At 43.6% G+C, this 13882-nt stretch overlaps 9 protein-coding genes across 9 annotated transcripts; 7 read left to right on the top strand and 2 right to left on the bottom strand.

Moving 5' to 3' along the window:
- Positions 1 to 142: 142 nt before the first annotated feature.
- On the bottom strand, positions 143 to 1876 carry J056_000547 (Splicing factor 3B subunit 2; the record flags this gene model as incomplete). Its single annotated transcript, XM_009270175.1, has 2 exons — positions 143 to 1570; positions 1622 to 1876. 2 exons carry the CDS (start codon positions 1874 to 1876, stop codon positions 143 to 145), a joined length of 1683 nt encoding a protein of 560 aa, XP_009268450.1.
- Positions 1877 to 2094: 218 nt separating this feature from the next.
- Positions 2095 to 2983, top strand: J056_000546 (Endoglucanase-4; the record flags this gene model as incomplete). Its single annotated transcript, XM_009270174.1, has 4 exons — positions 2095 to 2155; positions 2204 to 2340; positions 2395 to 2886; positions 2936 to 2983. The coding sequence occupies 4 exons, from the start codon at positions 2095 to 2097 to the stop codon at positions 2981 to 2983; spliced, it is 738 nt and encodes a 245-aa protein (XP_009268449.1).
- Positions 2984 to 3040: 57 nt separating this feature from the next.
- J056_000545 (uncharacterized protein) lies at positions 3041 to 3293 on the bottom strand (the record flags this gene model as incomplete). Its single annotated transcript, XM_009270173.1, has 3 exons — positions 3041 to 3057; positions 3109 to 3133; positions 3180 to 3293. The coding sequence occupies 3 exons, from the start codon at positions 3291 to 3293 to the stop codon at positions 3041 to 3043; spliced, it is 156 nt and encodes a 51-aa protein (XP_009268448.1).
- A 37-nt stretch (positions 3294 to 3330) lies between these two features.
- Positions 3331 to 5577, top strand: J056_000544 (Protein hid-1-like protein; the record flags this gene model as incomplete). Its single annotated transcript, XM_009270172.1, has 4 exons — positions 3331 to 4992; positions 5047 to 5139; positions 5187 to 5408; positions 5455 to 5577. The coding sequence occupies 4 exons, from the start codon at positions 3331 to 3333 to the stop codon at positions 5575 to 5577; spliced, it is 2100 nt and encodes a 699-aa protein (XP_009268447.1).
- Positions 5578 to 5723: 146 nt separating this feature from the next.
- On the top strand, positions 5724 to 8110 carry J056_000543 (Kelch domain-containing protein 3; the record flags this gene model as incomplete). Its single annotated transcript, XM_009270171.1, has 5 exons — positions 5724 to 5859; positions 5912 to 6066; positions 6115 to 6155; positions 6199 to 7192; positions 7241 to 8110. The coding sequence occupies 5 exons, from the start codon at positions 5724 to 5726 to the stop codon at positions 8108 to 8110; spliced, it is 2196 nt and encodes a 731-aa protein (XP_009268446.1).
- Positions 8111 to 8169: 59 nt separating this feature from the next.
- On the top strand, positions 8170 to 8625 carry J056_000542 (Nucleolar protein 12; the record flags this gene model as incomplete). The annotated part of the gene is made up of 2 exons (XM_009270170.1): positions 8170 to 8391; positions 8440 to 8625. The coding sequence occupies 2 exons, from the start codon at positions 8170 to 8172 to the stop codon at positions 8623 to 8625; spliced, it is 408 nt and encodes a 135-aa protein (XP_009268445.1).
- Positions 8626 to 8830: 205 nt separating this feature from the next.
- On the top strand, positions 8831 to 9954 carry J056_000541 (putative eukaryotic translation initiation factor 5; the record flags this gene model as incomplete). The annotated part of the gene is made up of 2 exons (XM_009270169.1): positions 8831 to 9865; positions 9916 to 9954. 2 exons carry the CDS (start codon positions 8831 to 8833, stop codon positions 9952 to 9954), a joined length of 1074 nt encoding a protein of 357 aa, XP_009268444.1.
- Positions 9955 to 11364: 1410 nt separating this feature from the next.
- J056_000540 (Glutathione S-transferase omega-1) lies at positions 11365 to 12152 on the top strand (the record flags this gene model as incomplete). Its single annotated transcript, XM_009270168.1, has 2 exons — positions 11365 to 12045; positions 12090 to 12152. 2 exons carry the CDS (start codon positions 11365 to 11367, stop codon positions 12150 to 12152), a joined length of 744 nt encoding a protein of 247 aa, XP_009268443.1.
- A 149-nt stretch (positions 12153 to 12301) lies between these two features.
- Positions 12302 to 13775, top strand: J056_000539 (uncharacterized protein; the record flags this gene model as incomplete). The annotated part of the gene is made up of 2 exons (XM_009270167.1): positions 12302 to 13609; positions 13656 to 13775. The coding sequence occupies 2 exons, from the start codon at positions 12302 to 12304 to the stop codon at positions 13773 to 13775; spliced, it is 1428 nt and encodes a 475-aa protein (XP_009268442.1).
- Positions 13776 to 13882: the final 107 nt, after the last annotated feature.

The raw sequence follows: 13882 nt of genomic DNA, 5'->3' as shown, positions 1-13882 counted from the left end.
TTTACTCATATGCACGATATACAAACAACTTGGTCCGGCTATTTGATGAGTGTGTTATGTGCCTCCCCATCCAAGCCTTCTATGAAAATCTTACTTCTCATCAAAATACTAATATGTATACATTACAACTGCAAGTAGCTCTCTAAAACTTGAATTTATCCTTCCTATTATCCTCTTTATCAGCTCTTCTCCTCTCATCTTTCTTCTGTCGCTTGCCATGTCCTTCTTGAAGTATATCTGTAAAGTCCTCAGCCCTATCAGCACCTGGGACATGCACTCTATTCCCACTACTCCGACTCTGCTCCTCGTAAGCCTGTTTTATCTGCTCATCCGACATTTTTGCCAGCTCTTCAGGATCAATGGCTAGTTGGACATCGCCCGATTTGCGCTTCTTTGAGCTTTCCTTGCCGAGCGTTGGCATGTCATACACCCTCTCTGATCCCATCAATCCATCCACTGCAGCCTGCCTCTCTGGAAGAACTTGATAAAGTTCTCTAGGCGTGTCATCACCTCTTGCACCCTTCCTTAAATCTGTGAAAGCGGGCGTCTCCAATCCAGCGCCTGGCGCAGTAGTAGCAACCGATGCCATACCAGATGGTGTCTCCATACCATCCATCTCCTCACCATCTTCGTCTGGCTGTATCTGATCTTGCTCCTGCTCCTCATCTTCCTCATCCTCATCTTCATCACTCTCTTCATCAGAAGACGACTGCTCCTCTTCAGATAATATCTCCCCCCAAAGACTCTTGTCAATATTGTCAACCGAATCAGGGTTGAATTTTGGAATAACACCAAAGACATCACCGTAGAGAGGGCGATTATACTCGTCAGTCGGTGGTTTGCCCCAACCACCAGGATGGAAGCCCCATTGAGCACCTTCAGGGATAGGATAGTTGAGACCCGGGATTTTGAGGTTGGGATAGCTAGGTGGTGGACCATATCTCTGCATAGCGATGAGCCATGGTGGGGGAGCGAGAGGTGGTATACTGAGTGCCTCCTTGAGCTCTGTGCTTATTTCACCGGGTTTTCTCTCCTTGACATAAGTTTCGAACTCTTTGCCTTCATAATACGTCTCGCCGTAGTCAGACATAGGCGGCTTGGTTTGGAACTTAAAGAAAGCTTCGTGGAGCTTCTGGTAATCGATGTCCATCTTGCCCATGCGAGGCTGGACACGTTGGCGTGTCTTCTGCTTGAGGGACATCTCAGCCTCACGCTCCTTCACTGCGTCCTGCTGTACGCCTATGCCAGTATCTGCAATATATGAGGGCAGCTGAAACGCGGGCTTCTCTATGCCCTTCTTGCCTTCGAGGAAACCACGCTTCTGGGCCCAGTGGGAGGGCACGGGGATTGTGTTTTTGTAGGATTTGAGGTGGATCAGTAGACGTGGATCACGCGATGTCGTGTCTACCGCTTCTACAATCTCAGGTTTGGATACTAGCGACTTGAGCTCTGCGACGGATAAACGGTTTATTCTGCGCTGCTTCTTCTTGGAGAGGTGCTCTTCTTCCTTTTTTAAATCCTCGTCATCGTCATCATCGCTGTAAAGCCATTCATTCTTTGCTGCTTCTTCCTGTGTTGTGTTGGTGAGTGTTGTTTATCATGTGGTTGCGTGAGTTCTTACAGGCTGTGTATCTTCTTGAGGCTGGAATTTAAGGAAGATCTGCTTGTATTCCTCTGGGATATTTTCAGTGTCTATGGATTCCTCTTGTGCGTCTTGTGGGTGTGGCTGTTCTGCTGATTCTGCTGATTCTGCCGCTGGTTCTGCCACCGCATCGTGTGCAACCGGTTCCTCCCCGCTTTTACTCTTCTTCTTTAATCTCTTTAGCTGATTCTTGCTGAGCTGCGACTTCTTCTTGTTTTCAACCGCAGAAGACATGAAGGTGGAAGAGAAGAGATGGGAGGAACAGCACTGCGTGTATACGTGTCTATATCAACGAAAACACTAAATAAAATCCACACGCCACCAGCCAGCCAGCCAGCCACTCCACTGTCCTCACCCGGAATTTTCGATCGTCGACGAATTTAGACTTATTCATACCAGTGGATAAATATCTCAATTTGATAAAACATATTTCCTTAAGCAGCACTATGATCATGAAAGCACTCACAGTATCCTCTTTGCTCAGCCTGGTCGCTGCACATGGCATCGTAAAGCGTGCGTTTATATTGCTCTCTCTGAGACACCTACTCAAATTCCCCGCAGAGGTAATACTCAACGACCAAACACATACAGGACCTTATCCAAACTACGGCGACGACTCGGAGATCAAATCTAAAGGCCCAATCCGTCAAGTAACCAACACGAAGCCAATTAAAGACATTTACTCACCTAATTTGTCTGTGAGTTGGAACTTTATATATGAAAATGATGGGATCCACTAACACAGGTCCAAGTGTGGTCGAGATTCAGTCCCCTCAGAATACAGTGCCCCAGTTGCTGCTGGTACTGACGTAGAGTTCATTTGGAATGGCGGTGAGGATGGTATTCCATGGCCACATAGTACTGGACCAATTATAACATACATGGGCAACTGCAACGGCGATTGTAAGAATGTTGATCCTACAACAATCGACTTTTTCAAAATCTCAGAGGATGATAAGAGACCAGATGGTATGTGGGAGCAGGCGACACTAAAGAATTTCAATACAGTCAAGGCAACAGTACCATGGGATATAGCATCAGGCAACTACATGATCAGACACGAAATAATAGCGCTACACGAAGCGAATATGGTTGGAGGATGCGAATTTTATCCATCATGCATCAATGTGCAGGTGCAAGGAGGCGGAGACGCGTATCCAAGCGATACAGTAAAATTCCCAGGTGGATACAATGAACAGGATCCAGGAATATATTTGCCAAATATGTATGATTCACAGCAAGGCGTAGGTAATAAATAGAGTGGAACGTATAAAGCTAATGAATAATTCACAGATAACAGATTATCAGCAGCCAGGGCCTGCGCTGTATGCTGCAAGCTAATTTCACTTCCTATTCATCGCCACAAATTAACTTGAAATACCTGTAAGAAAGATTAACTCACTTTTTACCACCGACTTTGAATATCTGTGAGCTAGAACGAATATATAAAACAAGACACAACTTACGCTTCTTTATGGCCTCTGCTTTCGCCTTATCGTAGGTCAGCCAGTACACAGCCACCAAAACAACCACCAACCTTCTCATCGGCTTTCTGCTTGTTCTTGAAAGCGACATCATCTTCATCCAAATCCTTCTTATCCTTCTTTGGTGCCTTCAGTGGCTTTGCTTTACCTGCTGCTCTTCCGCTCATTTGGACGTTAACAACCAACGATCATCACTTAGGCATGATGGAATTCCTTTCCAATAAATTCAAAAAATCAAACTCCAAAATTGATTTCAGACTATCTGCCAATGGGATAAACAGAATTAAATCGATATTGGTACACCCAGACGACGTCGATTACTGGTTTAAATTCATTGATTTGATTGAAAATGATGATGATCTTAATAGCTTATTAACCGTTAATGATATTCGCTTGTCTTTATCTGAAAATATTTTCACTTTGATACGTTATTTGGTGTCTCAATTGGATGGTACCACTACGAACCACGCTTTGAATATCCATAGAATCTTCTCCAAGCTCTTCCCCGTCTACTACGATTTAGGCTACTTACCTGCAATGTCTAATGCTATAGACTACAACTCCCTCCTCACCTCCTCCATCAAGTCTCTCTTCCGCCTCAACAACACTTACACCCTCTCGATCTGGGTTAAGGGCGTCGGCCTCTCATCTGACACCCCCAATGACAACAATCTCAACTCTCACAGAGCTCTCATTCTCTCTTCCATACTCGCCGTCTTGTCTCCACCCCTTTATTCCACTCCCCAGTCCATTCTACCCGTTCATGACCAACTCATAGGCTACCTCAATTCGTTAGACAGAAAAATTGTTTTGGTTTTACTTTCTTCTCTACTCAATACCTCGATATCCACTAAACAGCTCAATTATCTCCCACTCACTCCCATCCTATCAAAATTTTCACTCTTATCCATGGACTTGTTGCTTGTACTCATCTACAACTCATCCTCAACCTTTTCCAAGTCCCTATCTAAGCTGCACAGATCGATTGACTTTGATTTCATCCTAACACGCTCCTTGTCTATTATAGATGAGTCTTCCGCTCCCAATTATTCTCTCAAAGCTATATCCAAATCTCACTACATACAAAACCCAAATGTTCTTCAGCTTTGGCTCTTCTTATGGCGTCTCATCGATCTTAATCCGAAATTCAAACTATATCTCTCACATTCAAATCACTACTTATCTATATCAACCAGGTTGATTACGGCTTTGAACACACAGTCACATAATCAGAACTTACTCAGGCTTCTGGCCTCACTCCTTCATTCACTCAGTTTCGATCACAATTTCGGATCATCGCTCGACAACCCAATATCCCTCCAAGATGGCAATCATGGGCTTTCTGATTATTTGGTTAGTACTATATACAATCTAGTCACTAGCTCCATACATCCTGCCTCTTATGACAGTCTTTTGGCCGCATTGGCTAATTTGGGCGGGTACCTCAAGCATCTCTCGCAATTGTCGGCAGTCAGACTTGTATCCATTTATAGAGCGCTAGCTACGCCCCAGTTTCTGTTCGCAAACAAGGGCAATCCGCGCTATCTCTTCTATATCCTTGAAGCATTCAATGGCGTTATCCACCGTCAACTCAATGCAAACCCTTCACTCATCTATGCTTTATTGCTTAACAACGACTCATTCCAGTCACTAGCAAATTTAACTCTGCAGAAAGGTCTCAAGGTAGTACAAGGTAGTAGGGGAAATAGTCTTGATCACGAAAATCCTACGACATCCTCACCATCACAGGTTACATACCCGCCACAATCAATACCAAACGAAAATGAGATGTCTGAGAAAGCGAAAGGCAAACAAGCGGAACGTGTCTCTACATCCATTGATTCGAGTAGATTGCAAGAGAATAAAGTTAGTTTTGGAGGAGATGTTCCGAAAATGATCTGCGACTTTCACACTATCAAGATTAACGATACTCAATTTGAGCCGACAGAGGAGTGGGTGAGGAGCTGGGTAGTGAAATTGCCGCTAGACTCCATTCTCTTAGCTTCTACGGAGGTGGGTGTTTTGCTTCTCTCACTTCTATTCAAATCTGACTTGAACAGCTACTCCCTATCATTCGTAAAGAATCAGTGAGGTCGACAATTCTCTCAGAGTTGCGCAATGTCGACATATCCAAACAACTTGGCAATCAGTCTAAATTGCTAGATAGCTTCCACTGGACAGAAGCGCTGCTGGTGTGGCGTTTGATCACAATTTGGTCTGATATCTACATCAATGCCCTCCCCAATTGGTCATCCACTAGTGTAAAATTGTTTGGCGTCACTGTGAGTTCATCGGTTGTGATAATACAAGGGGTTAACAAAATTTCAGTACCAGAATGGATTACGACAGAGATTTGACAACAAAGTAAATAGTGTAGCTGACAACGTGGGGATAACGAGATTTCTACCATTCGATATTGGTGTTGGCGGGAAGCAGCGGAGTGGAGAATGAATGCGAAAACTTTTTGTAATGCCATTGTGAATACTTTTCATGTAATTTTTCTCTCCTTTTCTTTGTCTCCTCGCAAATTCTTATCTTTGAAATCCACTATTCTGGATTATTTGAAAAAAAGGAAAAAGATTAAATACCATTCAAAAATGGCGCAGATGCTTAAATTGAATGACAACGTGTACTACGAAATACTCAGTAACCTCAGATCGATCGATTTGATGAGATTGTCCATATCGTGCAGATCATTCCACAATTTGGTCAAGCGGCATCTGAGCTTCGTCGGTGAGGGATTTGGTTGAGATTTGAATAATTTGCACTCACTTATGCTTTACAGGCGCACACTGGGATCAATTCGATGTACAACGCGCTCCAGACTTCCCACCTTCTTCTCAATTACAACCGACGATAAATTCAAACGGCGACGATGACTTGAATAACCAGGCTGAAGAGCATCTGCCGGAGGTATTTCCACCTGCATTTGGTCACCATGTGCGTTTATTCCTCTAGTGCATATCATTACACTGATGACATATTTAGACTGCCGTTCAAATACGTAATTTCCTCTATTTGCCTTATTTGTGAGATTTCAGCAATCTCCAAGACCTCGCTAATCCCTTAAAGATCAGTTAATCCCTCCGTATACGTCCTCAACTTGACGACTAGACTATGGGATAGATATTTCCTCAGAATTGATAACCCAAACTATTCCCCAACCCAATCTTATCAGTGGCAACCGCTTATGGCTCCTGTTACCGCGTACAACGACGAAATTTATATTTTCGGGGGTACACTCCACCCCAAGCTGAGCTCGGATCACCCAACCCACGCCACAGCGGCTCTTGATGAAAGATCGACGGGTTCACTCTCTGACATTCTTTACAAGATAAACATCAAAGACTTGTCAATAGTAGAACTTGGAAACTCGAGGCAGCCAGATCGATATCTAAACAGGTTTAGTAAGCGTCCGAGGAAGAGAACGTCACATAGCAGTGAGAGCTATGAAGAGAGCACGTGGCCAACAGCACGCAGAGGCCATTCAATGGCATGTATTAGAGATTTTATCGTCTTGTTTGGCGGTATATGTGACAATACTGTTGGCGACAATGATGTTTTCGTGTATCACATCAAGCAAGATAGGTGGATTCAACCAGAGATAAAGGGAATAGCTCCAGACATGCGGTTTGGACATTCACAGACTGTCAAAGGTGATGATATTTTCTATTTCGGGGGTGCACAGGTGGATGATCCTGTCAATGTGATATTCGACGATCTTCATAAACTGACGTACAATGCTATAGAGGATAATTTCTACTGGAGCAACTACAAATCTCCAGAGGCTTACTCGCGAGCGAGACTCTTGAAGCTCAAAGCAAAAAGAAACATTCAACAGAGCATAGATGAAGATATGCATATTGACGACGGCAACCTCAATCGCAGATACACAGCTACATCTTCGGAAGGATCCATTGAAGATGTCATTACTACTACTGGTCAATCACCACGTGAGAGATTGGAAGCGACGATGATACTCGTAGGCAGTCACAAACTGGCCATCTTTGCAGGAGTGACTATAGTACCTGCGTGGCAATATGATGAAACATACGATGAATACTGTGTGGGTGTGGTTTAGTGTAGAGGACTTGAATTTAACGACCAGATATAGGCGTATAACACGGCAGCGATAGATGTGTTTGATTTTCGGCACAACCACTGGACTAGAATTAACGTAACTGGAAGCGGCTCGGCGGTCAACACATTCATCGTAGAGAGCTGCTGCGCTTATATTGCACCACCAGGGGTCAATGAAGAGCACTACGTGCAGCAGTCGACGGAAAATGAGGCATGGCAGTATATAGTAGTCGGACACAGACTGCATTGGAAGGATTTTCAAGTGAATAGATGTTCTAAAGATAGTCAGTCGCCGGGACATGAATTGATAGTTGACGGTGTGAACGATAATCTACTTAGATTCAAGCATGAGACTAAGAAAGATGAGAATATGAATGGTAGGAGTAACGGAGATCTGAAACTCGATATCGGCAAAACAATATCATCATCCAATTCGTCAATTTCTGAAGAAGGAGACAGGTACAGTGCAATATATGGACCGACAGCGGAGCATGTGAAGGCCGCAGCGGTGGGTACTGTCCAGAAGTCGCCGACGGATGTGCACAAATCGGGAAGTATGATATTGAGGAAGAAAGCAGATGCGAAAGAATCGTGGATGACTTTTTATAGTCGAGACAATCAGGTAATACTTGCATCGACGACGGCAATGTCGAAAGAGAGGGGAAATTATGATTCTCAGTCACCTGATGAGAGTCTCAAGACGGAATCGAGTGAGAGCGTGAACATGATGGAAAAAGGGCCAGGAGAAGGGACAGGAGAAGGAGCAGATGAAAATCCAGATGAAATGGTACATTCGTCTGGACATTCACATTTCCGTGACACAGGATTTCATTCAACGAAAAGCAGGGAGTCGTTTTATCTGACGACAGTAGGATTTGTCAAGTCTTTAGTGTTTAAGAGGTAATATGTGTACATTAATAAATAAAACATTTTCGCAGCTTATCAATTTGCTTTTGTGCGGTCATGGGTAAATCATCGAATAGCGCAATTTTGAGCTTTGATAAGGAGGCATTGGGGAGGAAGCGCCAGAACAAGACGAAGCAGGTGGATGAGATCGTATTCGATGAGGACAAGCGTAGGGAATATCTCACTGGGTTTAGAAAGAGGAAGCAGAAGCGTCTAAATGATAGGAGGGAAAAGGCGGTGGCGAGGGATAAGGAGGCCAAGAAGCAGGAAACCAAGGAGGTTAGTGGGGATGGGTGTGCGTTTTGACTCTAACAAATATCCTCGCAGCTCAGGGCTCATCGCAAAACTGAAGCTAAATCGAATTATGAAAATTACGAGTCTCAGTGGAAAACGCAAGAGGAGGAGGAAGATAACAAGGATAACAAGGAATCCAATAAGCAGCGCGATGACGCCTACGAAGATGATAAAACTTACGCCCAAGTTTCTGTTGTAGAAGATTTTAGCATGGATTGATTGATATTTCCCATCACTGTTCTCCCAGGCCAACCACCAACAACGAAAATTAAGTTTAAACGATTAGAATCGCTTTACATGCTATACAATGACGCTAGTAAATATTAGAAGGGACGTTGATGATAAATTTTACAGGTATAAAATGCCTCAGTTGGTTACAAAAATTGAAGGCAAGGGAAATGGCATAAAGACTGTAATTCCAAATATGTCAGACGTCGCAAAAGCCTTGGCTAGACCTCCAAACTATCCAACAAAGTTCTTTGGTTTCGAGTTGGGTGCTCAAACTACTTTGGACGATAAGAATGATCGGTATATCGTTAATGGTAGTCATCAGGTTGACAGGCTTAGGGAAGTCCTCGATTCCTTCATCGCTAAATTTGTTCTCTGTGGTTCTTGCAAAAACCCTGAAACGGAATTACAAATGTCTAAGAATGATGACATTATTAAGGATTGCAAAGCTTGCGGTAAACGCTCTGGTGTCGATAAGGTACATAAGCTTACCACTTACATTCAAAAGAATCCGCCTCCAAAGAAGAAGAAAGGTCAAGGCGCTCATGCTGAAGCTGCAAACAAGGCAACTGACGAAGTCGAACAAATGGAGAATGACGCTCAAACTCAAGATGATCTCACTGCTAGAATTAACGCTGAAGCTAAGGCTGTCCCCATTGCTGATAAGAAAGCTGACAATGAATGGAGTGTCGACACCTCAGAGGCAGCTGTCCAAGCTAGAGTTAATCAGTTATCTGAAGGTGTCACTACCATCCTCGGACAAGACGGCGCTAACTCTGATGAAGACGGTAACGATGCCCCTGAATCTCAGTTGGCTTTGTGGATTGAGGAGAAGCACGCCGAAGATCAAACCATCAATCCTGTTGATATCCTCAACAAGTCCAGAGATCTGAATATAGAACAAAAGCATAAAACTGTCCAAGTTGTCATCCAATCTGCTCTCACCCAAAACGCTTTCAAGGAGCTTGATGGTATTATTCCAGTCTTGGAACAAATGTGCAAGGATGGTTCTGAAAAGCATCAAAAGAGTATTCTCGGCGGTCTTGAGAGACTCGTTGGTCTCAACTACCCGGAACTTCTTCCTCAGCTTCCTAAACTGCTCATGAAGATCTATCAAGCTGATCTCCTGGAAGAGGAAGTCATTCAGCACTGGGGTACGCATGTTTCTAAAAAGTATGTCGATAAAGATGTCTCAAAGAAAGTCAGAGTTTCTGCCAAGCCATTTTTGAAGGTGAGTATCAGACATTACCTTGTTCACACATAGCTAACAAAAAACTCTAGTGGCTCGACGAGGCTGAGTCCGAAGATGAGAGTGATTAATTTATTTTGTAATTATCTGTCTTACGATTCCATTTCTTGCTTTAAGTATCTAAGTAAATTGCAAGCAGGGTTTAATGTTTGGGGGTGCAGCTACTGTCGCTATATTGACAAGACTTGTATACCAAAAGACTACTCGATGCCTGTAATCGCCGCCAAACATCACTAAAGTTGTCTTATCTATATCGACGCAATCCAATCAACATCAACCAAGTAGAGCACAATGCGCAGCTCTACCTACTAGGTTTTATCTCACGTCTGTCAATGGCTTCATTGCGACCCGATGATATATCACTAATGACCTAAGAGCGAAACCACATGGAAGTGTGGTGTTTGCATGTGAATTTCAGTTATTCAATAAATGCCTCTCATAGATACTGGTTATTCCACTGAGTTGAGTTGATTCAACTCACGCAACAAATGGCCAAGTAAGTGAGAAACCGAACGCAGAGATACGATATACTGACCAATTGAAGAAGATACCATTTCCAACATTTTCTTAGCATATCCAGCATTTTAAATACATCCACACATAATCCCTCCGTTCAATATCCACTGAGTTAGTTTTTTGACCACCACTGATCTCAAATGGCTGATTTACGAGTTTTGATGATCTCCAAATAAAGGATCTTGGCATGTAGCTCTGAATGGTTTCTATGAGGCGTCACCAGAAGCATATCTCTAAGCCTCTAATCGCGCACTGTAGGCCGTCCAGGATTTGCGGTCCGACATCGCTCTAGAGCACCCTGCAGATTAGGTATGGAGATTTCAGGAACTTCATCGATAGAAACAAACAATTTAAGCTGATGAAAACCGCAGTAGTCAAGAACTCAAAAATGCTGGCCCTTCTAGACGTGATTTACATTCTCCGACAAATAGCGTCCACAGGACACGATGGTGGCTACAGCGAAAAAAATTTATCACTCTGGACCATCGCACGGGTATAAAAGCAATTCATGCAAAGGAAAGTAGGGGTCAGCTTAATTCTGAAATCGATGGTTTGGATCGACCAAGTGCATTCCGAGATTCCAAAAAATAGGAGTGTGAAGGCGATTAAACTATTTTGTACCAAATTACGATCCCGAAACAATTTTACTTGGCTTAAAGTGACAACGCTCGCGCGAAGATTACAAATACCTTAATACTTCCAAAGAGCGTGAGCTTGATTACAAACCCTACTGGAATCCCTAAAGCTAGATTATTAAACCATCGTGGCCGTGCTAATGACATCATCGATGGACAGCTCCATCTTTGCCACAAGTTTCGATAACAGAGCTGTGAATAGAGCGAATTGTGTAAATTGTCAAAATTATCCCAGATATTTACTTTCAAATGCAATCATGCGCAAGCTGATGACTAATAAATCTATTACAAATCCAGTTTAATTACTTTCTCCCTCTACCATCAACAATCATGACTTTGACTTCACGCTTAGTTTTATACACAGCACACATTTGCCCCTTTGCGCATCGTGTAGAGGCTGCGCTGCTGCAAGCCGGTGCCAAGTTCGAGAAGGTGGAAATTGATTTAGAGAAGAAGCCAGAATGGTATCCTCAAATCAACCCAGCTTCCAAAGTTCCAGCGCTTGTTATAGACAAAGACAATCACCAGAAAGACATTTCTAAGATTCCAGAGAACGGAGTGTCGATCAATGAGAGCTTAGTTTTGTTGGAATTGGTTGCTGATCTCTATCCAGATGCACACCTCCTTCCTCATGGCTTGGTGAATGCTGTCAACCGGGCCAAAGTACGTCTGTTCATCGAAGCAGGCGGCTACTTCAACTCTCAATACTTTGCTTGGTTGTTCCGCGGCGAAAGTTCAACGAATATCTTGCAAGCTATTGACGCACTCCAAGCTCACCTTCCAGAAACCGGTTTCTTATTGGGAGACAACAAGCCAACAATTGGTGATTTAGCATTTGCACCATTCTTTGTCAGATTCAAGGACTTTGCTGAGAACGCAAAAGAAGATGTTTGCGATATCGCAGGCGCAAGGAGCGTGCTTGAGACACTCAAGACGGAGAAGTATCAAAAGTTCAACAGATACGTTACAGACTTGCTTGATTTGCCTTCTGTAAAGTCCACTACACCAAGCGTAAGTGGTTCGCTGCCACTTCCACTTTACTCACAGCACTACAGCCAGAATTAAATGTTGAGAAATTTACCAAGAAAATCAAGATAATGAGGGAATCTGTAGCATAATCTGACGACGACTGATTTAATTTGATTTGATTTGTGCCTAAATTGACAAAGCTATGAAAAAATAAACCAATTTTCCCACCATATCTTATCGTGGTTTCCGACTGTGATCCCCCATAAACCAGAAATTGAGGAAATCCGTGTGAGATTTCATGAAGGGTGTGCGAGTATGCCTCTTTATTAATTTACTATGTGTATTAGTCACATATGGCTTGGCTTACGGTAATACACAAGCAGAACTCAATCAGAGCTACAGCGTTGAGCTTGAGCAAGTCAATTTGCCGCTAAAGCTGACAAAGAACAGTGAAAAAGTCAATGAGTTCAAATTCTGGGGCGTCAATGTCTACGACAAGCGAAGTAGTATGGATCCATTCGATACCAATAACCCATCCATGCCTCGAGGGTGGGGGACTAATCATGCCAACGCATCCTACCACAAGAACAGTGAGCCACTTATTATTGGTATTAGTGTCGTACTCGCTTCCGTGATAGTCTTCACAATGTTCGGGACTATCGTGTGGAGGCGGCGGCGGAAATCCAAATCCCGAACTAAGCTTAAAAAGAGCGAGAGTGGTTTTGATGGCGATCAGGATGAGCCTAAAAGTACCACCTCGTTTGTCAGGAAGCGGAGGAACCCGCTCAAATACCTTAAACATAGGAAAGGCAGGAAAATACATCATGTGCCTTCTCTCCGTTCCATAATCAGCCCATCAATCAACAACAACAACGATAACGATAACGAGGAGGAGAGAGGCGAGTTACTCAGTCACGACACAGGGAGGAATCGAGCTAGCGAGGGTGATGATGACAACAGTCGGGGACTTGGGGGAGTTGAGCAAGCTGAGCAAGTCAACCAAGAGACTTTGACTCAAATTCAGCCACGTCAACGCAATGACGATAATGAAAATGAGCACCACGAGCACCACGAGCATCATGAATCGCCACCTCCATTCCCATTAGACCGCGACACAGACTCAGGCGCACTACCAGCTCTACCTCCGGCATACAGACCTAACTCGCAAAGACCGACAACATCAAGACGAGCACCGAGTACGACACGCCAAACGGAAAAGTCACGCTATATTAACAGTCGAGGCAATAACGATCTCGAGGAGCTGGAAGAAACGCCAGAACCAGCGACGAGTGATAGTGATAGTGAGAATGACAACAGTGCTCATCATCTCACTGCTCATATTGCAATTGATGATAAAGATCATTTGCGGAATCTACATATGGCTTCTTCATCGCCATTTGGAGATGACGAGCAACGGCGGCATGATGCATCAGTTCCAGTGGCTAATGTTGACGGTGATGGCTATGAGACTGTGGAAGAAGGGTTTTGGAAGCAGCCCGATCATGATAATTCCGATACCAAGAAGAAAGATTTAATGCCTAGTTTACCACTTCCTCCTACCGCATTTGAACCGACGTTCAGTCCATTTGATCTACCTTATTCTGATGTGAGTTGGTTTCGATGTGGTAAAGCTTTACTAATAAAATCTGCAGGAGTCGAATAACGATCATATTATACCACCTGCGCCGTCTGCACCGCCTCCTTCACACAACACTCGAACGATTGAAGCAAGTGCACCGCCACTTGAGACTGACGACGGCCATTCACAGTAATTTTACTAGCAAGGATATTTGTATAATTAGATAGATATTTGTATCATGAAGAGTGATATAGTATGTACAAACTGTACACAGAAAGGGTGAATGTATAGAAAGAGTGT

This window comes from Wallemia ichthyophaga, assembly GCF_000400465.1.
Source record: "Wallemia ichthyophaga EXF-994 unplaced genomic scaffold scaffold10, whole genome shotgun sequence".
NCBI lineage: Eukaryota > Fungi > Basidiomycota > Wallemiomycetes > Wallemiales > Wallemiaceae > Wallemia > Wallemia ichthyophaga.
Note: the sequence above shows the minus strand (reverse complement) of the source record. Positions and strands in the feature narration are given on the sequence as shown.